The 22388-nt window shown below is 37.2% G+C and overlaps 2 protein-coding genes across 3 annotated transcripts; one reads left to right on the top strand and one right to left on the bottom strand.

Moving 5' to 3' along the window:
• Positions 1233 to 2862, top strand: LOC109948986. 2 transcript variants are annotated; one of them, XM_020563128.1, is made up of 4 exons: positions 1233 to 1774; positions 1847 to 1948; positions 2048 to 2454; positions 2550 to 2862. In XM_020563128.1, exons 1-4 carry the CDS (start codon positions 1697 to 1699, stop codon positions 2692 to 2694), a joined length of 732 nt encoding a protein of 243 aa, XP_020418717.1. In that variant the 5' UTR covers positions 1233 to 1696; the 3' UTR covers positions 2695 to 2862. The 2 variants fall into 2 exon arrangements, with proteins under 2 accessions (XP_020418717.1, XP_020418716.1); XM_020563127.1 differs by having other exon boundaries at positions 1233 to 1948.
• LOC109948758 (protein FAR1-RELATED SEQUENCE 5-like) lies at positions 11183 to 12983 on the bottom strand. Its single transcript, XM_020562469.1, has 2 exons — positions 11365 to 12983; positions 11183 to 11281 (listed from the first exon to the last, which is right to left on the bottom strand). The coding sequence occupies exons 1-2, from the start codon at positions 12981 to 12983 to the stop codon at positions 11188 to 11190; spliced, it is 1713 nt and encodes a 570-aa protein (XP_020418058.1). The 3' UTR covers positions 11183 to 11187.

Raw genomic sequence — 22388 nt, 5'->3', positions numbered from 1 at the left:
AAGAGGGAAGGGGAAAAGTAAGGTAACGGGAACAAGCCGGATAAATGAGAAGGGCAGGAAGGATAAGCGTGGTGAAGCGCAAAGGAGTGGCTGGAGTTTTAAAGGTTTCACGTATGCTTTCCAGGTACATGGTAATAATGTTCATGTGAGTTATGTTTTGTTTTTATTTAAAACATAAATAATGACTTTTGTCCTGTGAATTGTGTAGATTTGGGTATATGAATTAATTCCTAGAATGGTGGACCTGAATTACTGCAAGGTTGTTGATCCGACCGCTGTCCCGCGTATTTTGCGATGGAGAACTACTACGTCTGTTCCAGAGATGAGAAAGTTGAACAATTATTTTTTCCAGAGCAAACAGGTTTGTTTTGCAGCCCTTAGAACTATTGATAAGATTGAATGAAATTTTGAAGTTGAATGATTTAATATGACTGTGGTTTGTATTCTGAAACAGTCAGTTCAGTTGCGGGCGCTATGTCCGAGTGAAGAGGAAATGAGACAGCCATATTGGAGTTGGCCACAGGATCGCCCTGCTGTTGTCTCGGCAGAGTCAATTCCTTCTTCATGTGGTGATCTTGATCAGTTGAACAAGGTGGTAAGCTTGTTGAGGTCCGAGTTGTTTCAAGTAAAGCGGGAAAAAGACGTCCTTCACTTAAAGGTCATACGGATGGAAAAACTGTTGGACCAATGTTTAGGTCCTCAGTTTGAGCAGGAAGTAAGGAGGGACCTAGCTTTACTGAAACAGAGGACGAAGCGTTGTGTCGTCTCACATCTATTTAGGGGATATCGGGAATTGGATGACATTCAATGGGATGAAGGGCCAAGTAACAGAAATGAGGGAGAGGAAAAGGAAGATGAAGGGATTAAAGGGGGTGAAGGGCCAAGTAATAGAAATGAGGGAGATGAAAAGGAAGAGGAGGGGATTGAAGGGGGTGAAGGGCCAAGTAATAGAAATGAGGGAGAGGAAAAGGAAGAGGAGGGAATGAGGGAGAGGAAAAGGAAGAGGAGGGGATTGAAGGGGGTGAAGTGCAAGGAAAACCAAGTGAGGTAGATGAAGGGCAAAGGAAAAGAAGTGAAGGAGAGCAAGTGCAAGTAAAAAGTAGCAAAGGAGAGGAAGCCCAAAGACGGGGGAGTGAGGGAGAGGAAGTGAAAAGAAAAAGCAGTAAGGGAGAGAAATTGCAAAGGAAAAAAAGGGAGGGCAAGGAAGTGAAAACACAAAGAAGTGAGGAAAAGGAAGTGCAAAGAAACGAATGTGAGAAAGAAGATAATGAAGTTATGTTGCTTGGGGGTGACACTGGCGAGAGCACGGAGGGGACACTGCTTGAGTTTACTGTCGGGGACATTGATTTGGATGAACCTACAGCTGTGCTATCTCAGTTGAACGTGTGGTTGAATGATAAAGGTAAAGCTCTGGCACAAGGGGTCCAATTACGGAAAAGGAAGAGGATCATTCCTTTGTGGAAGATCGTTGAAGGCAGTGAATTGGTTCCAAAAACTGGGGCACAGACAACCGGACTGAAGATGTTAGACCCAATGAAGGCGATTCCGCATGATGATCTGGTGAAATTGCTGAAACTTTGTTGGGAATGGCGCCATGACCCAAAGTAAGTCCCTTGCAATTATAAGATAGAAGCATGACTGTATATAATTTTTTATATACAGTGTTCTAAAACTGTTTTATATTCATAGTTTGGTGATGCAATTTGGCAACGTGGAAGCTGAGATTGAATTCTTCGCTTCCCTCGTGAAAGCTGATGGTTGGCTGAAAGGAGATGTAAGTGTAATTGATTATGCATTTGTTTTAATGTACATACATTATGAGATTGACAAGAAAAACATGTTGCAGCACATTGATTTGGGGTTGTATCTCATCCGGAAACGACAACAACAATTGGAGACAGATTCGATAGAAGTAGCGGACTGGACAACGACCGATGTTTTTTTTATGGTATGTCATCGGCCTTGACCAAGTGCCGTTAATAATTACACATTTTCCATACACACACTAGTGGAGGTGTTTAACCATTGATTGTTTTGTATTTCACAGAATCACATTCGTACTTGCTTTGCGGATAATAAAAGAAAAAAACAGCAGCTTGGGTGGAAAATCAGAAAAAGTTTACTAAACGTTGTAAATGGGAAGGTTCCTCCGTGTGGGTTGGATTGGCAGACCGTCTATAAGGTGTATACCCCATTTATGTTGACGAAGTACAAGCATTGGGTGGCTGTAATGATTGATCTGGTATTGTGTGAAATCAAAGTGTACGATTCAAAGGTTTCACTAATTCCAGATGACATCGTAAAGGAAGAACTCGGCCCGCTATCAATTACGCTTCCAAATCTTCTCAACACCATCGACTTTTATGAAGAAGGTGTTTATGCAAACAATTGCAGCCGAGATTGGTGGTGTCCGTGGCCAATAGAGCGTGTGGATGTTCCACAACAGTCTAATGAGTAAGCACAACTTGCAATTTAATTTTATTACTTTCAATTGTCAATTACGTTAGAATGTCATTAGTTTAATTGATCGAGTTCTTGTTTTGCTTCAGAGGCGATTGTGGCATGTTTGTGTTAAAGTACATTGAGCTTTTCAGCGCTAAGCTTCCGTTAGCTACTTGCACCTCGCACAACATGCCTTTTTTTCGGTTGAAATTGGCTGCGGAGATAACAAGGGGAGATGCTTACTTCCCATGATATTGGTTGAAGATGACAAATGGTACATGAGAAGGTTTTGGGAATGTCCATTCTCAAACTAATGTAAATACACAATAGAGACGTACGGGTCCTTATCGAATTCTACCGCTAACTCCTTCATGACGTTTACATGTTTGTTAACCAAACTGCATTGAATTGGAATTTTAAGACTGCATATGTAAATTGGGATTTGAAGATGGCTTTTTAAGTGTATTACATCATTGCAAAGTGATATGTCATTGTTGATGCAAGCCACCATTAATCGCAATGTGTTGCATCATAATAGGTGTCTAAACATGCGAAAGGTTTTCGGCAGCTCAGTAGTATAAAAGTAGAAACATAGACAATATACACAAAATGAACAAGAATTCACAAACGCACCGACAAGCAATACACACACAACAGACATACAATATACACAAAATTGGCCTGCCATATACAGAGAATAGACATGCAATATACACACAGTAAACATGCAATATACACACAATAGACATGCAATATACACACAATACTCCCTTAACACACACAATAGACATGCCCTTGCCCACAATAATGATGCAATCTACTTCAGTCCCCAAGTATACCAACCATAGGGAAGTCGTATTGAATAGGATATTAAACTTAACAGTTGTTCTTCCTACTAAAAGAAAGAATAAGGTCCGTTTCCCCCCTTCATTCTTACTTGAGTGATACCTGTGGCCCCAATAAACATCCAATTTCGGGGCAATGATATTCCATATACATGCAGCAAACTATCAATAAACCTTCAATAAACCTTCAAGAAACATTCAATATCGTTTCTATAACATGCGAAATACATGCAGTTACCAAATATTACAAAATGGGTAAAATGGTCTCATTGGTGGTGCGTGCAACATGTGTTGTGCGGGAGAACTTTCACAATCTTTTAAACCGTGCAGTTAAATGATCATTAAAAGAACAAATAAATGACATTGATACACTAATAAAACTAATACCAAGTCCTTTATGGACTTCAGCATGTTCAGCACTCTAGCATCATACGTGTCATCTTGATGTTCTGCTTCAGCGGAGGTTACATCAACCCATTCGAATCCATTGCAACTGGTGGCTCCCTAATTGCAGGCATCATATATGGAATATAATTCTGTCAGAGTTAGACATGGGTTTATTTTGACCCACATACATATTATTGAAATTAAAACTTACATAGGAGGTTAGACACTTCCAGAATGGCTTCCCTCGATTTTTGTCAGATTTTGAAACCCGAAGCACCATTGTAGCTCCACAATACTGACACCTCTTTGTTTGAGCGGGAGATGAAGACGAAGACATGTTGAATCTTCTCAGTTGTACCTCTTCTCACTCAGATCTTCTCACTGAAACCTCTTCGGACTCATACCTTCTCACTCATAGTTGTCATTCATACCCCTTCACTCATAACCCTAAACTTGTCACTCAGCTCTCTCTCATCTCTGCCCAAATCGAGTTATATTTCTTTTTCTTGGGATCATTTGGTGGGTTGGTCACGATGTCGACACCTGTACCGTCGGCATTGCGACATCTTTTAGCCCGAAAAGCAATATAAACTACTTCACTACCAAATATATTTTTGGAAAAATGAGGGGACACTGCTTCAAATTTATTATTTTATATATATTTCATTAAGGCAACTAGTTGGATAAGAATCCGTCATTATTGGTTCCATTTCAATAACATTACTAGGGGTAGTTGGGTGTGGGAAAATGAAAAAGTATATGATGGGACCTTCTGTCACTACTCAGTAATCCATCACATTTGTATCAATGAATTTGATACTGGGATAATCCCACAAATGGCTATGCAAATAGCCATTTAATGAACTTTTTGACTGTCTGACTCTGTATGCACCGTTATGACGTTTTCCCTTCTTTTGTGTTCAGTTTTAATTCACTTGGGTTCAGTTTCTTGAAAAAGGGTCAACTTGGAAAAACCCCAACTGCAAACACCTTTTCAAAACACTATAAACAGAGGCTAAAACAAAACGTGTACCCAAAATATTCTCATTTATCCCCTCTGCCACTCCTCAAATCGTTCCATTCCAAAAACTTTTCAATGAATTCGAAACACTTCACTACAGTTGGAGGAAAGAGAAGGAAGCATCTCCATTTCGATATGCCCCAAGCCTTCATCCCGGAGTCCGCTTGGTTTCAAGTGATGTTATACGTGGCAACCGAATCATCGGAAGATCTCTTCCGTATGGCATCTGTGTGCCCATTGTTCCAAACTTTGGCAAACAGTCCACAAGTGTGGAACACCATTTCAATGGCAAAGTACCCATACCATCCTATCTGGTACCGTGCCAGACCTGCGGTCCAGCATTTCTTGCAACAATGCAGGGCTTGCGATAACCCTGAGTCCATATTTAGAGAAGCATTCCAAGGTTTTTTCAGGCACGGTAAGGTGGAAGCGTTGTATGGGATGCGCATTGCAGCCACGGCAGGCCATATGGAAGCGGCATATGTAGTTGGACTACTTGGTATGTCCGGAATTGGTCAGTCAAAAGAGGATGCATTACAATTCTTGTGTTCTTTGAATCAACGTAACAACATTGATATGAAAGGAACCAGGGATGCTTTGACAGGAAGATGTCGCGGAGCATTTGTTGCAAGACATATCGTAGATATGTTTGACTATGGGAAGATTCAGTTCAATTGGTGCAGCGCTTGTAACAACAATGAATGGTATTTTGTTATTCCAGGCTGGCCTAGTGAAGACAAGATAAATCCTGCGTTGTGGACTTGTTGCAACCGATGCAAATGGCACCGTGAGAGTATTTTTTGGTGCAAAATCCTGCGTGAGTATGTTGTGCGAGGGAATCACGTATTTTTGCATTAGTTTTAGTACGAATTTACGGTTTTGATGCATTGTGGACTTGCTTCTCTTCACTTCTAGGTTGGCTGGCTACGTTATACCTAGCTCAGTTTAAATGTTGTTCAAATGTTGGTATTTTGTCATAAACCGTTTTATATATAAATGTATAATATTTATTATATAGCGGAATGATTACTTACATCATAGACGGCTAGGAATGACATTTTACTGACACAGATATTTTGCTCACCGACCCCAATCTTCATATTTGGTAAACGAAAAGTCATGCATGGAGTAAATAGGTGTCTTTTCACCAGTGCTTGGGAATGACATTTTCCCACTTAGCATATCCAAAAGGATTTGGTTACACGTTTCTTAACCTAGGGGGTTGAACAGTGAATGACGTAGACTATTGTTTTGTGTGGAAGGAGTACAATGGATGACTTGTATATTTCCATATTATGTTTCAAAACATCCCTTCAACCTAAAAAATAAAAAAATTAACAAATTGAAGAACAGAGAAACCGATGAGCACTACAAATGGCCTATTCGCACGGAAAATAAAATTGTTTTCAACAAGTTGGACTAAATATAATTAACAAATGGACAGCCTAAAAAGTAATATCATAATAATTATAATAATTGTGGATAAATAATAATAAAATACTAATGTAGCATAACCATTAAACAGGGAATGCAGTAGGAAGATGAAATCGCAATAAGTTCGTAGAAATTTTCAGATCGTTTTTCTAATTTTTGTGTATTTAGTTATGAATTTTCCAAGAAAAAAGGTAATAAAATAATAATTTAGGGTAAAATGGGAGGATGTGGCCATGTTCGGTAACGTACACTTGTGCAAGTAGTCAAAAGTGACTGGCTGAGATCGCGCCAGGTGTCATATTCTTGTTAATTTTGGATTCTTTTGTTCAAAAATCTTTGAAACTAGGTAAGAAATAGTAGGAAAATCGTAAAAATGCCCCAAAAATTACTCCGGCCTACTTGTGACGTCATAAAAGTAGGAGAACCTATAAATCATTCGTCTCGCAATGAAATAATCCAAATTGTGTTACATAACTCACTTTCCTCTTAACCCTAAGTATTGATGTTTGTTAACTTCAACTTGAATAACCTACTTCAACAAGCATCTCCCGTTAATGTTGGGAATTAATTTTACAAATGCGTAACAATGAATCGGAGAATTCAGCAACGGAGATGGAGTGTCAATGAGTTCGTAGCAATTTTCGGAAATAATTTTGAATTTTTGTGTATTTAGTTATGAATTTTTCAAGAAAAAAGGTAATAAAATAATCATTTAGGGTAAAATGGGAGGATGTGGCCATGTTGACTGACGTACACTTGTGCAAGTAGTGAAAAGTGACGGGCTGAGATCGCGCCAGGTGTCATCTTCTTTTACATTTTGGATTCTTTTGTTCAAAAATCTTTGAAACTAGGTAAAAAATAGTAGGAAAATCGTAAAAATGCCCCCAAAATTACTCCGGCCTACTTGTGACGTCATAAAACTAGGAGAACCTATAAATCATTCGTCTCGCAATGAAATAATCCAAATTGTGTTACATAACTCACTTTCCTCTTAACCCTAAGTATTGATGTTTGTTAACTTCAACTTGAATAACCTACTTCAACAAGCATCCCCCGTTAATGTTCGGAATTAATTTTAAAAATGCGTAACAATGAATCGGAGAATTCAGCAACGGAGATGGAGTGTCAATGAGTTCGTAGCAATTTTCGGATAATTTTTTTTTTTTGTGTGTAATTAGTTCTGATTTTTGTAAGGAAAAGTAATAAAATAATAATTTAGGGTAAAATGGGAGGGTGTGGCCATGTTGACTGACGTACACTTGTGCAAGTAGTCATCAGTGACGGGCTGAGATCGCGCCAGGTGTCCTCTTGCTATTATTTTGGCTTTTTTAGTGCAACAATCTGTGGACATAGGTAATAAATTGTACGAAAATCCAAAAAATGCCCAGAAAATGAGAAAATGAAAATTATTTATACATAACTCACTTTCCTCTTAACCCAAATTCACGTTAACACGTATATTTCGGATAATATTCGAAATATAATTTCTAATAATACAATATTTAGTTTCACTATATACAATAATATGTTTTGTTATAATAATGTACATAAATAATAATTGCACATGCTTTGAAGCCATCATTGCAACTACGCCTATAGCTTTCAAGACGTCAGTTCGTATTCAATAAGTTGTCCACATGCAACTGCACCTACAGTTTTCAACACGTCAGAGGTATTCAATAAGTTATCCACATGCAACTGCACCTAGAGTTATTAACACGTTACAGGTATTCAATAAGTTGTCCATATGACGCCTCATTGGGAATCAGTAATATATTTTCAATCATGTCAATCACATAAATAATGCCATACTTTTTCTCAATAACCTCACACAAGTGAAGCAATTTTAAAACCCTTAGTGAATATTTGTCCTAGTCTATATGAGTGATTATATAATCAGTTGCATAATATTTTTTTCACAGTATATGTTAACTTTGAGAGGGATTCCACAAACATAAAATATAAAGAAAGCAAGAAATAGTAGGAAATGAACCAGTACAAAAAACAATATATAAAGTGTACATAATAATTCCATAACCTTGTCACAAACGCACTCACAAAAGCTTTTCCATAAACCTTGTCCTAACATATAATAAATAAAGGCAACATTGCATATGATGCAACCATGTCCAAATCTGATACGTGATAAAAAACAAATGGACATGGCAGCAACATATGACTTAAGTAGATGGGCTCTTTGCATCTTCTGTTTTCGTAATTAAAGACATCAAAATATTAAGGTTTAAATCTTCCATAGTAGTTAGCATCAAAATAGCTTTGAAGCAGAGTGTAACGAAAATTCCAATTCCACTTATTTGCCTCTGCTCAAACACGAGAACCAAAATGGTTACTTCCCTTGCTGAGTATATTTGGTGACGTCGGAAACGGTAATAGATGACCAATCAAACCCGGGTACGACGAGTTTTGCATAGGATCGGAAGTAGTCGAATCCAGCTTGCATCACACGCTTCTTTGACTCCACTGCATTAGATGAGTTCTTGTATTTTTGAAGAGCTACACTCCGAAGTCGTTTGTGTCTACGCTTCATGCGCTGCAACTTCGCCCTATCCAGATTGGCCTGCCTTTTGTCATCTTCAATTTGGCCTTCCACAAATTCCAACCGTGCCCTTGCCCTTTGGATTTCATCACCAAGTTGAAGATGCCTGTCCTTCCAAAAAGCAACAACTCTTTCAGACTCAAAACTTCCAACAAAATGGTCATTCTGTCTAGCAATGTGACATTGCTTGTCTGGTGACTCACTTGCGTGTCGAAGCCGGTCTTTGTTTGGAGGGGTGTTTATTATGCTCACATCAAACTTGGTTGTGCTTATGCTCATTCTTTGGGGGGAATGAGTTTGTTTGCTTGAGAGAGTATCGGTAGATGGAGACAGATTCGGTGATAGTAATACCAAGAAAAGGGTTCCCTTTATATGAAAGGGGTGATAGTAATACCAAGAAAAGGGTTCCCGCCAAAAAATATTTGGTTGACAAAGTAGAAATTATTTTTTGGTCTGATACAATCTAAGTTTAATCCTAACTAGTTTGGTTGAGTTAACTAAGTAGATGTCACTTCCATTGACTTTGTTTCAACCACTATCAGTGGTGTCAGGAGAGTGTGAGGTTGACATGCTTGAAAAGCAAAACCTGACACCTATTTTTAAAAAATTCCCGCCAAAAAGTACATATGTTGACTACACACAAGCTTTGGTATGTTGGTCTATAAACCTATGTTCCCTTTCTCAAACGAAATTGCATATGCAATCCTCATCCTCCCAAAACAAAGAGGATTATTCAAGCATGTCAACCTCTTCAGGCGCCAACAACACAATCGAACATGAGAAATTGGAGTCGTAGGTTCTATTTCCACATTGTACTCGCCGACCCCTTCCTTTTTCAACATCATTTGGGAGTGAGGGGGACTCCGATGATCCATTACAGGCAATACATGCAGTCAGTGGCAAGCTGGATTATAATTCCAGACTGATCAATTCATGGCACGAGAAATGTGTTGAAGACGAGGCAATTTTGGCTGATCTTAACATTAGGGTGAACAAAGCGTTATCCCAAAAGAACAAGTACTTGAAGCTGAGTCATAGCAAGAAGCTGAAAGCTGAGGAGTTGGATACAGTAATGAATGATGAAATCAAAGGTTGTTTGATGAACCATATGCGATGCGAAGAGCACCATACTGAACTGGAGTTGGCATTCAACGAAGGATTCGACAAATTCCGAGCATTTGCGGCAACTACTCATACAAGTTATGATTGGAACTATGTGTCCCCTGATGCTGTGAGAGAGATACTAGACGATGGGGGTGACATGAATGAGCATAAGCACGTCAAAGCTGCTCGGAAGAAGCCGACCGATACGACTAAGTGATTGCGGCTACCGCTGTTCAGTTGGTTGAGGGTGACCGTGGTATTGCACATATACTCCCTTAATGTCATTATCTAACTTAAAATAACACAAATATCAGTTTCATTTGCTTCATATATAATTATTGGGACTATGTATTGCAAGTCATCATGTGTTATAATGTCTAACATTATATTTTGCAAATATGGAAATATTATTCAAGAAGCAGTCAATATCACAGAAAGCCGGGAATCAGTAAATGCTCCTTATCATGTCCATTTACATTAAAGAGCTGGAGTACTAATGTGTTAAAAAAAAAACTGACACGTGAGTCATAAGTTACATAACATGTGCTATACATTGTTTACTGAATGGTTTATGGTTTATTTATATATAATAAAATTCCAAATATTGCTGAAGATTTATTTCGTGTATATCACTAGGGATATGAGTGGCCATAAGCATGTGAGACCTGCTAAGAAGAAGCTGACGAGTACGACCCAGTGATTGTGGCTACCGTTGTTCAGTTGGTTGGGGAGATCGTGGTATTGCTATGAGGAAGCACATAATATGTTTTGCAATCAAATGTTCTTTTGTGTGTGGAATTATGAGTATTTATGTAAGTTAGTGTACCCTTTAATATTTTTCACCTATGTATCGAAATGTAATTAGCTGCAATGTTATGTTTTTTTTTTACCCGCTGGTTTCTATTTGCTCTGTTCCAACAAAGTGCTTCGAGTATCCTTCACTTACAAAAGTGTACAAAATCGTGCCCCTAATAACCAGTCGGAAAAAGTGGCTGCTGCTGGAAATGATTACTGGTAATGGAAACAACAGCTGGCTGCTGTAATTGCTGCATTACCCTGAGGATTTGAAAAATGAATCTCTGTTAAAACAAATTTCACCCTAAACTGCCCATTTAACATGGTAAGAGTCATTGCTTCTTCACATAACTACAAATTTCATACTTGATCAAATGTCTATGAAAATTTATAAATAGGGAGAAGACGTAAAATGAACATGTCTCCAAATGTCTTGGAAGAATGAAACCAAGCAAATTTTCATTTCAATTACCAGTGGACATAGTAAGAGCTCATCGGTGGACATGAACAAAAACACAATAACATTCAAAAACTGAATCTATAAAACTTCGCTTGATCATTAATCTTGATAACAACCACATTTCGTCTAATACAAATATCAATCATTCAGTTGGTCTGTGCATCCTGTCAAAATCGTCGAATAATGGGTCACTACGATGTATTGGAGTTGATTCGTCATTGTTCGACGGTGATGTCCTGCATAAACATCAAACACAAGCACATAAAAATTTTACCTTTTCATATTTTAGATGTTATTACAAATAGTGTTAGCATCTTACGGTGTGTTCAAGGCTGGGCATTGTCTTCTATCATGACCAATGTGTCCACACTCCCGACAGTGTCTAATCCCTCGCTTCATTGCCTTTTCCTTTGCTCCCGTTACTCCTTTCGACCTTCCTTTGCACCTCACTCTCTTAGGGTCTTTCATATATTGTGTTTGAGAGCTGGACCCTCCAACTTCGTTATTACTTGGTCCATCCTTCAGCAACTTCAACTTCACCTGCAAACTTTTTAGAGTCTCTGACAGTAGCTCACATCCTTCTTCACTCATTAATGCATCCTCAACCACATCTGAAGCAAGTCGAGACATTGTACTCCGCTTTATTAGAAGGCCAGGATCTGCACAGTCTTTAATTTCGTTGCCATTTGCATCTGACACCAATCCACATTTCGCAGTTTTCTTCCACCTCTTCAAAATATATTTATCGGGCATATATTCAATCTGGTCCCTTCTGAACAATGCTAGGATGTGCTTGCAAATAATTCCAACAAATTCAAATCTTTTGCAGCTACACGATGCGTGGTCAGAATCTTTGACATATACGACTTCTGCCACCCTTGTTTCCCAATTTTTCCTTTCGCTCACGTTGAACACAACTTTACAAGCATCCTCTGTTTTGAGCTCTAGGAAACATGCTGTACTTTGTATTAGTTCTTGCTCAAACTTTTGAAACATTGTCCTTGTGTACAAGGTAGCCATTTGTTTGTTCATTGGCATCGGTAGAAGACATTGAGCCACTTCAAATGCATCTACGTGATCAGCAACTAACTCTTTTTCACGTTGATGAGAAAGTGCCCTCTCAAATCGTATTATGAAATCCATCAACGAATTTCTCCTTGATATGTATTGCTTGAAAAAACCATGAGAACCTTCCGCTCTTTGGCTGCTTGACATTCCAGCGGCAAAAAATTGTCGTGCGTAGGCTGGAACCCAAGATTCCCTTAAATCAAACATTGAACTTAGCCATGGATGGTCAGTCAAACCAGCCTTTGTAACCACAATATTCCATTTTGCATCAAACTCATCCTTATTGTCAGTATCCCATATGGTTTTCTGAAATTCAGGCCAATACTCCTTATAAGCGTCACGTGGTAACTTAACAGAGAACTTTGATGTGATGTGCCATATGCAAAGTCGATGAAATGTACTCGGGAAGGCTATTGAAATCGCTATGGCCATTGCCGCATCTTGATCTGTAATGATCGTTTTAGGTTCCCCACCTGGCATGGCTTTCTTAAACTCCTCAAACATCCAAACAAACGACTCAGTCGTTTCCTTGCTCAAAAATGCGCATGCTAACACAATTGTCTGACCATGGTTATTAACTCCCAACATTGGTGCAAATGTCAAGTCGTATCGATTCGTGTTGAATGTGGTATCGAATACAACAACATCTCCAAAAAACCCATACGCCCGTCTAGAAGTTGCATCTGCCCAAAAACATCGACTAAACCTGTCGTGCCCATCTCCCTCAATCTTGAAATAAAAAGCCTCATTTTTTTTCTGTTCAGCCATAAAATACTCGGTCACTAGTTCAACATCGTGGTTCCTCAGCTTCCCATTCACACTACATTCAAGATTGTAGATATCTTTTTTGATAAAACCGATTTTATCCATTCCTCCGGATTGCACCTCGAAAATACTTACCTTCTGATGAATGGGAATATTAACTGAACCCAACTGTTTTGTGAGTACTTTTGTAGAATCTGAAATATGACGGTGTGATCTCAATAAATGCATTCTTTCTGAGGGTGTCATCTTATGATTGTGTCCCTCTGCAAAAAGAGAAATGGTATACTTCTTGCTCCCATTTCTCTTCACAACCACAATCTTTGCTTTGCAATTGCATCTACTTATTCCCCGTTGTCTTTTTCTCTCCCGAGTTTCATCCTTCCTGTATGCACCTTGTTTGCAACATACAAATTCTTTCCTCAAAATCTCTTTCTTATTTTTCCCCCAAAAGCTAGAATGAAGTCGAATACCAAAACCAGCCAAGAATGCATATCTATTATAGAAATTGTAAACGAGGTCAAGCGAGTCAAACTTCATCCCAACTGCTGGTGTTTCCTCATTTCTTACTTCAGGAATATAAACCCTCCCATTAGCTGTTGCACATTCATCACTCTCTGAGCCCCCAGACATTTTATCTACGTATATTATTGATCCACTTCTATATTACTGCATAGCAATTATTCATTCATTAATCAGTCATTACTGCATCACAACATATCAATGCATTCCACTTACACAAAACATTGCCCAAATTGACACAAAATACGCATAGCCTAACTTCCGATTACACAAAACACAAGCAAAATTTCATACAAGTTACGTCATCTCTTGGGAAATAATCTGGTCAAAATAACATTAGAACCAACATGTTCAACTAAGAACACAAATGTAATTCAAACCACCAATTACAGAACTTCACCCAATATCCTCTCCAACTGCTTACTCCTAATGTCATTAAGCCTAAGTTTAGGTTCTTTTACCTACATTTCATAATTTTCCACCCCGACCAACAACAATGAACTAAGTATATTGAATATTCATAAGGAAATGACACATTATTGATGCCACAAATGACGAATTTCCCACCCTCACAAAAAATAAACCTAACCCAATAAAATCAATCCAGCAAGTGAACTTACCTCTCAAAATCAATCGGGAGCTCTGAAGTCAGTCAGCTTGAAACAATGTGGTGGACATTACAGAAGACTCTTTGGTATTTGAGACTCCATCTCTACCAAAATCAAGGAACAACTGCTGCTGCGGCTTCTAGCTACAAAAACAGATATGCTACTTTGCTTTCATCTGGAATCTTGTCAGCTGAATGAAAAAGAGAAGGGGTTTTCACTTGAGCCATAGAATCAAAACAGGGCAACAGCTAGGTAAGAGCCATTCTTCGTAATACCCAGGATACCATAGATCGCAGGCCTCCCAACGAGCTAATGACAGTGGAGTGACTATAAGGTTTGGGAGATTTGGATCCTTCTAATTGTGGGTTTGCTTTACATTCAAAAAGAAAGGATTGTGTTCTTTAGTTTTTCACAGAGAGGGAAAGAGGGGAACAACTGAAGTTGGGTTTCTAACGGGTTAGATTTCAACCCGATTCTACATGCACCCTCTTTTAAAAACTCACCGTTGGATGAAATCCAACGGCTCTTACATACCCCTCAAAAACACCCCTTATAACTTCCCACTCACTATAGAAGCTCCCATGTAACTTTGCTCTAAATATACTTCACGAGGCCCATTGGTCTCTTGGATATGGAACTTATTAGTGCAACAAGCCTTTGGTCCAATATCCATTTGTTTCTTTCCTGCAGCATTGGTCTCATTTTTTGTGCTTGGCCATGGTCTTGGAAATTGCCCAATAAATTATTGGCTTCTTTGAGTTCCTAATGATTCAGGATTTCCATCTCCTCATCCTCTGGCGTGAGTGAAGGGGCTATAGTAATAATAGTAATATTAGTAAGCTAGTATTAATTTTTTATGCATTTGTTTATGTCTTTAATGTTCGGGTTTTGAATAGTATTGGTTACTTTTAGTGCTATCTTTTATAAACTCTTATGGTGCTTATTATCTTTAAGAATATTGCTACTCTTACCACATTTGTATATCACATCTTTATACCATCTTATGTAACAGCTGAGGTACACAACCACATCAATTAAAATTATTTAATATTTTCTTTTCTTTTATGATTTATTCTAGTATTTGTTTTTCTAATTGTCTTAATTAAAATACACTTCATTGATTTAATTGATGTGGCATATAATATGGGTATGCCACATCATGCGGTATAGAAATGTGGGATAAAAATGTGATAAGTGTAGCATTACTCTATTTTTAATAAAGCATCTATTCTCCCCAAATAAAAAACCTACTTTTAGTGGTATATTTGGATCTTTTTAAGGTTAGAAAATAGTTTCTTTAAAGAAAAAAAAAAAACATAAACACGCTAATTAAAATCGTGTCGTTTTCTTTTACAGAAGTTTATAATCTCCACAATTTCTATGTTTTGTAACCTATACACTTATTATGGTAATTAGCAGTACAGGTGCTTTATGAAGCACAAAAGATACTTTTAAGAACAATTTCTATTGTCTTTCTCTACTTCTCACTTTTCTATACAATTTGTCTCACATAACTAAAATAACTTGGCTGCAAAAACAACACTATTAAGTATTTCCAAAAACTAGAAAAAAACTTTATCATTGGAAAGACATTTAATCGATTCTTGTAGACCTTAATGACCAACTATGTATTTAATCGATTCCTGATTTTTTTGTTTTGTAAGCACCTTATATTTAACTAATCTACTGGTGTATTGATCATTTGCAAAACTCCCTTTGTGTCATTAATTTGTAAAATGTACTCTTGAGGAACCGGTGAATTTGGCTTTCTCTTATTTTATTGTGTATCAGTTCCCAGTTTTTCTGTTCCTCTAGAAGGTGAGTTTTGTTTGCCTTGAGTAACTTTGATTTGGTGTGTGTTCTTAAGCTAGAAGCTAGGTCTTCATTTTATTTGGGAGAGAATAACTATAAAAGAAGAAGAAATAGGAAGAAGGAATTAGAAGCAATCATATTTACCTATGATGACAATGATGAATGAAGTTAGAAATTTTGTTTTTGTATTGCTTTTTATATATATATTTTTTTATGATTTGAACAATCCTATGAAGACTTGTATTTTGTGTTTTGTTTATGGAGACTTGTATTTTGTGTTTAGTTTTATGTTTTGCACTTCTGATGGATGATTATGACATGATGGATGTAATATTAATTTTTTCTATTTATATTATTTTTAAATATATATTATTTTAATCACCGTATCGATGTTGTACCCCTATCCTAGTTTTTTGGAATTTTGCCTTATCGATGAATCTTATCGTATCATATCAACATACCCGTGCAACATAGATGACCAACGGTTCAAGAAAAAGGGAATTAAATGCCTTCTGAATATTCGATAATAATTTTTTTTATGAAAAAAGTACAAAGCAATTATGGTTCTGAATATTGGTAAATCTTCTCCAGTGACTAAATGCAACAACAACACGAATCTTCTCCACAAAATTACTATAATCCCTGACTCAGCAACCAAAAGCACACCTACTCGAACCTCTAATACAAATTCGCTGCGCATCAGCAAAAATGAGAGATCCGTAAAAGCTAAAAAGAAATAAAACCTCCTAAACATAAATAAATAAACACACACACACACACACACACACACCAAATTGCTATACAGTTCATGGATTCATGGAAATTATTAGACAAAAACAAATTAAGAAGCAAGGCCATCGCTCCACATCCTCAACAGCCGACAGAAAGCCACAGCTTCACCGGTTAAACCCAAACGCGATGCAGCCCGACATTTTTCCCATCTTGTGGCTCTAAACCATGTTGAAGGATGACAAATGGAGCCAAATTCTCATGTACGTGGGTTGAAAGATGACAACTATCATGACGACTACATCATTTCACAACAGTTGATTTCACACCACCAAAAAAAAAAAAACAAAAACAAAAACAAAGAAGTATCGAGGGGAATAGGGATGTAAGGAGATGAGAGGAGAGGGGAGGGGAGGGGAGGATAGGAGAGTAGGGAAGAACTAGTGGAGAGGGGAGGGAGGGAGGCCACTGACCCCAAGGGGTTCCTTAGGATTTTCTCTCTTTCCTTAGGGCTGAACCATTTGTACATAGTTAAGGTCTATAAATTGGGGTTAAATATCTTTTGAATTTGACTTTGGATTCAACTGATGTCTATTTACAGATTAATTGAATCCCTCTTTGTAAACATTGGTACTAATTAAGAGATTCAAGTAAGGTTCAAGCACTACTTGAAGGGAATTAATAAGGTTTAATTGTGTAGTTCTTTTGAATCTTTTAGTCTGTTTGGGGACCGGAATTGAATTGGATTATGAAGTAGGATTGAATTGCATTGGATTGGAGTGGATAACACCAATCAAATCCTATGTTTGGTGTCAAACTGGATTAAGTTAAACATGCCATTTTAATTTTGAACTTTTCTACATAAAAAATAACAATTTTGTAATAAAATAAATAAAAACAGTAATTTTCCAATACCTGGAGATAAAAAGTCAAATTCTCATAAAATAAAAATCATAAAAATTATAAAGAGATATTTGTAGAAATGTCACCTGAACTTATACCTTAGTTTCAATTTGTCACATGAGAAATAAATTTAAGAGAAATGTCACCTTAATTTTTCAAAATCTAAAATTTGTCATCTGACTCTAACATCATCCAATTTTCCATCTATTTTGAAGTGTATTTTAGTTTTTGCATTTTCAAGGGTATTTTTAAAATGAAAAAAATTGTTATTTAAAAAAAAAAAAGCTTAAATGTAAAAATGGATGGGGGGTTAAATGTAAAAACCTAAGTTTTCCATTTTTAACATATTGGCAAATTTTAAAAACTGATCAGACAAAAAATAAATAAATAAATAAATAATTAGTGAAAGGAAAAAAACTTGAAAAAAGGAAGGGGGTTGTCGGGGGAAGGAAGGACCCAGCAACGGAGAGGTGGGAAGGATGGGCATGGCCAAATGGGAGAGATGGAGACAGAGAAGTAGGGTGACCCTCGAATGGGCAGAGATTGGGGTGGAGATGGGTTGGAAAATCTAGGGTGAGCAACTAGGGATGGTGGGGCAGGGTTTGTTCTTGTGAGAGGAAGAGAGAGATATATATTAAGGGGTGAGATGGATCAGAGTTGGGGTGGTGGGTTGTTGTTGGGGAGAAAGAGAAGAGAGAACAATGGTGGCTGGCGGTTGGGATTGGAGGATTGGAGGTGGTGTCATTCATTCTTTTGATTTTTGATTTTTATGTTCTAAAAAAAATTATTTATTTATTAAGTTAACTCTTATTTATTTATTTATTTTAAATTGTATTTAAATAGAGTAGTGATGGTGGGTGTGGAAGATAAAGAGGGAGAAGAGAGAAGTTTTTTTTCACAATTTTTTCTTTTTATTTTTAATTATTTAAAAGATATATAATTTTTTTTTTATAATGAATTTTCTATTTTTAAAATACCATTGAAAATAAAAAGACTAAATTACCCTTCAAAATAGATGGAAAATTGGATGATGTTAAAGTCAAGTGACAAATGATAGATTTTGAAAAATTCAGGTGACATTTCTCTTAAAAAAAAATTTCAGTTAACAAATTGAAACTAAGGTAGAATTTCAGGTGACATTTCTACAAATATCCCAATTATAAATCCAAAAAATAAACTATAAATAACCATAATCTATATAAATTTATAAATAATCATAATCAATATAAATTTAAACAAATTTTATCATCTCCGCTCCGTTAATTGCTTAAATGGATATTAGAAATTTAATAGCAGTTGTAAATTTGTAAAAGACAAAATTGGGCCTTCAAAGAATATACCCAATTGCAGTCCCAGACACACATAGATTTCAAACATTACAAAAACCCAGGAAATGTAAAAGAGAAAATGAAAAAAAATCCCATATTGTATGTCAAATATTTATAGAAAAAATGAAAATTTTCCGGTGAATTCAAGCTTTATCCTAACCTATAAACTACTCAAATATTGTCAAAGAATTTAATAATCAAAACTCACATACAATCTAACAAAAACACAAGATGTTGAGAATCTCAGTGATGAAATGATCACTTATGATGAAGAAGTTCATAGGAGAAATATGATCAGTGATGAAATGGTTTGGGCAGGAGATGGTTGGGTTTTGCCAGAAATTGCTCAAGTTTGTCGGAGATGGCTGAGTTATCGTCGAGGTGATGGAGGCTCAATGTTGGGGATGAAGATTGGAGGAGACGACTGCAACCTAATCTGTCGGGGTTGGGTTGCACTCGATCGTAGCATATCCGAGTTTATCCCTTAGTTTTCGTTAGGGGTAAGCACGATCTGGTTCTTACCCCAAACCGGAACTAGCACTATTTATTTGTCTGATTTGGTTTGGTTTTGATAAAAAAAAAAAAATTCATTCATTCCAATGCGGTCTAATTTGCCCATAATTGGGATTGAAATTTTTGTTTTTGGGGTATACTAGTGATTTGCCCCCAGAACTTGTACTTTGGTTTCAATTGACCCCCTGTCTTGTTTTTTTTTTATTTTTTTATTTTTTTTATATAGAAAATTAAGGATATGAACTTCTTTTCATCCAATTTGCCATTAAATATGAGGGCAAAATGGTCATTTTATATGTTAAAATAATTAAATACACAAATACAATAATATGAAATATAAAATGAAAGAAAAAATATTTTAATAAGAGAGAGGCCCATCCAACCAATCACTCTCTCCCTCACCCCTACCCTCTCCATCTATTTTTTCTGGCCCCTCTACGCTCCCTCTCTCCATATAACTTCCAATGGCCCTTCCACCCCACCCCAACCGTCCCTTCTCTTTTTTCTCCTTCCCCACAACCTCCCACCCCAAATGCTATCCGGTGGCATGGATTTAAATTCTATTAGATTTTATTTGATTTTGATCTTTTTTCCAAATCCAAGTGTTTAAGATTGAATTTTTTGATGTTTTGGTTGATGGGTTTTGTGTGAATTTGGAAAAAGCTTGAGATGGGAGGCATTGAAAGGCTTGGATCGACTGTGAGCTTTTCGAGTGTGGAGATATTGAAATTAACAGATGGGGTGGGAAATTGAGGGAGTGTGTGTGTGGAGAGAGAGAGAGAGAGAGAGAGAGAGAGAGGCGGCGACGGCGGAAGGTCTGTTGGGGATGGTGGTGATGAGTGTGTGGTTGAAAGAACAAAAAGGGATTGTTTGGGCCAAAATCTTGCGCACCCAGCCCAAACGCTACAAAGCCCAGAATAACAAAGACAACAATGCTGGACCCGAGAAGTCTGGACTCTGAGAATAAACATGAACCAAAGGTCCAAAATCCAACAAAAGCCCGGCCTAGAACCTATCTCAAGCTTGGGTTTCGAAGAAACTAAATTGGGCTTGGCATGATCAAAGTAAAAAGTAGAAACTCAAAAGAAAACAGACCCACGTGATTGTTTTTCTCTGACTTAGAAAAGTCAAACAAAATCAACTAGGTTGATAAGAGAGTTGACAGAGGGAGGCAGAAAGAAAGGATGTCTCTGAAATCTCTACCACCACAAAGATCAAAACCCTTTTATATATTCAGAGATATTGTTTCTACTCCAAAGAAAGCACCATCTTTCAAGGGATACGCAGGCTAAATTTCCCAAAAAAAGATAAGCAGGAAAACAAGGAGTTGTTCAAACTGGAAAAGCAAACTGAACATCACGGTTTGAGCTCTCACAAAGGGGCAGTTGGAATTAAAGAGGGGTTAGGTTCTCTTTCAAAAAAACAGAGAAGTGATTGGTCTTAAAAAGAACTGACTATCGAAAGCCTATCTGCCAGCAATTGATAAAAACTTCTTCTTCTTTGTATAGAAAAATGAAAGATCTTTTTGAGAATTTTTGCCACCCATTATTAAAAGAAAGAAACCCTACTTCAAAGCATTTCTTATAAATATAGGAAAAGTTAGACAATCAAAAGACGATCAAAATAAAAAATAAAAAAAACATCAACCAAAGGCAAAAAAAAAACTCAAAATGATCACTTGATCACTGAGAACCTTCAAAACAAATTGGGGCAACCAAAGGCTCATTTGAACCACAAAAGAAGCCAGCCGTAGATCAGAACTTCCAAGTTCAAACTCAGAGAAATAAGTCATCCAATACGAGACTCCTCTCGTTACAAATTTGGTTCAGCAAAAGCCCAAGCAGAGTTTAAGTTTTCACAAATATGAAAACCTCAACAAATTTTACAGTGCAGTTCCAGCTCATTAAATCCTCAAGTCCAGCCATTTCTACCCCTTCAGACTAAAGAAACCGCAGTTCTGCCTGTTCAAAAGCCTCCCAAGGCTTGAAGTATATTAAAGCTCTGCCAAAATTGAACCTTGGTATCGATTTACAGCTAAAGCTAAGCAGTAGAAGTTGTTAACAGCTCAGTCCGTCCTGGATTAGAAGTTTCTACCCAGGCAGAAATGGGATTCCAGCCATCTTTTTGTCTTTTTAGAGTTGGTTTTTCCTTCTTAAATTTGTAAAAGGCAGTTCTGCCTAAAACAGTCCACTTTATTATCATCTATTCTGGCCAGAACTACCAATTTTATACTGTGATAAATTATGAAGTCCTCACCAGCCTGAGGCAGGAAAAGAACTTACTTGGGAGATATTCTTCCCCCAAATTCATAATCGTTTGTTTACAAATTAGTAACTTGGGGCGCAAGTTATCTGTTTCAAAGAAGTCTGCTAGGATTTTTCATTGCTATTAGTGGCACGCTCGCACACCAAAGAAAGTTGGCTTGTTGACCAGTCAATGGTTTTCAAGGCAATGGGGAACTTTGCCCTTCCATCACAGGAGTAGAAATCAAAACGGGTGAACAGGGAGAGGAGGAGGGAGGGGTCTGTGGATTGAAGGGTGTGGGGGTGGGGGATTGGTCTGGGAGTAAAGGATGGTGGTCATGGGAGAATGGGAGGAGGAAGGGAGGAGATGGAAGGGGTTGGCATTAGGTTTACTCTTTTTCTTCAATTTTTTCAAAAAAAGTAATTTTTTAAAATAATTTAACTGAAAATTGGATGAAATGTTGAGAATTTAGACGATAGGGGGGAAATTGGCTGAAAAAAAAAGTTCATATCCTTAATTTTCGAAAAAAAAAGGATAGAGGCTTAATCGAAAATTAGGTACAAGTTCAGGGGCAAATCACTAGTATACCCTTGTTTAAATTATTTTTTTTTTGAATTTTAAAAATTCACAAGTGACCTAATTTAATGCAAAGGGAGGTGATTGGGCCTAAAAAATATAGGTGATTTAGAGAAAGATTAGTTATAGGCTTACAAATTTAGTAATGGGGTTAAATATATATTAAAAATACGTGGTCAGTCTGGTTTGACCCAGTCAAGCTTTTTCACAACAAGAATCAGAACTAAAATTGTACAAAATTGCAGTTTTTTGTCGGCTCAGTTTTTCAATTTTCCAGT

Source organism: Prunus persica, chromosome G4 (genome assembly GCF_000346465.2).
Source record: "Prunus persica cultivar Lovell chromosome G4, Prunus_persica_NCBIv2, whole genome shotgun sequence".
Classification (NCBI taxonomy): Eukaryota; Viridiplantae; Streptophyta; class Magnoliopsida; order Rosales; family Rosaceae; genus Prunus; species Prunus persica.
The sequence above is the reverse complement of the archived record's forward strand: the minus strand, read 5'-3'. Positions and strand labels throughout refer to the sequence as shown.

Bases quoted from the DNA above. Each gene is read 5' to 3' on its own strand.
- LOC109948758 (XM_020562469.1), bottom strand. From the start codon at position 12,983: ATGGATAAAATCGGTTTTATCAAAAAAGATATCTACAATCTTGAATGT. The intron at 11,282-11,364 runs GTAAGATGCTAA...ATGTTTATGCAG, and splicing joins TGCCCAGCCTTGAACACACC to GACATCACCGTCGAACAATG.
- LOC109948986 (XM_020563127.1), top strand. From the start codon at position 1,697: ATGCAATTTGGCAACGTGGAAGCTGAGATTGAATTCTTCGCTTCCCTC. The intron at 1,949-2,047 runs GTATGTCATCGG...TGTATTTCACAG, and splicing joins CGACCGATGTTTTTTTTATG to AATCACATTCGTACTTGCTT. The intron at 2,455-2,549 runs GTAAGCACAACT...GTTTTGCTTCAG, and splicing joins GTTCCACAACAGTCTAATGA to AGGCGATTGTGGCATGTTTG.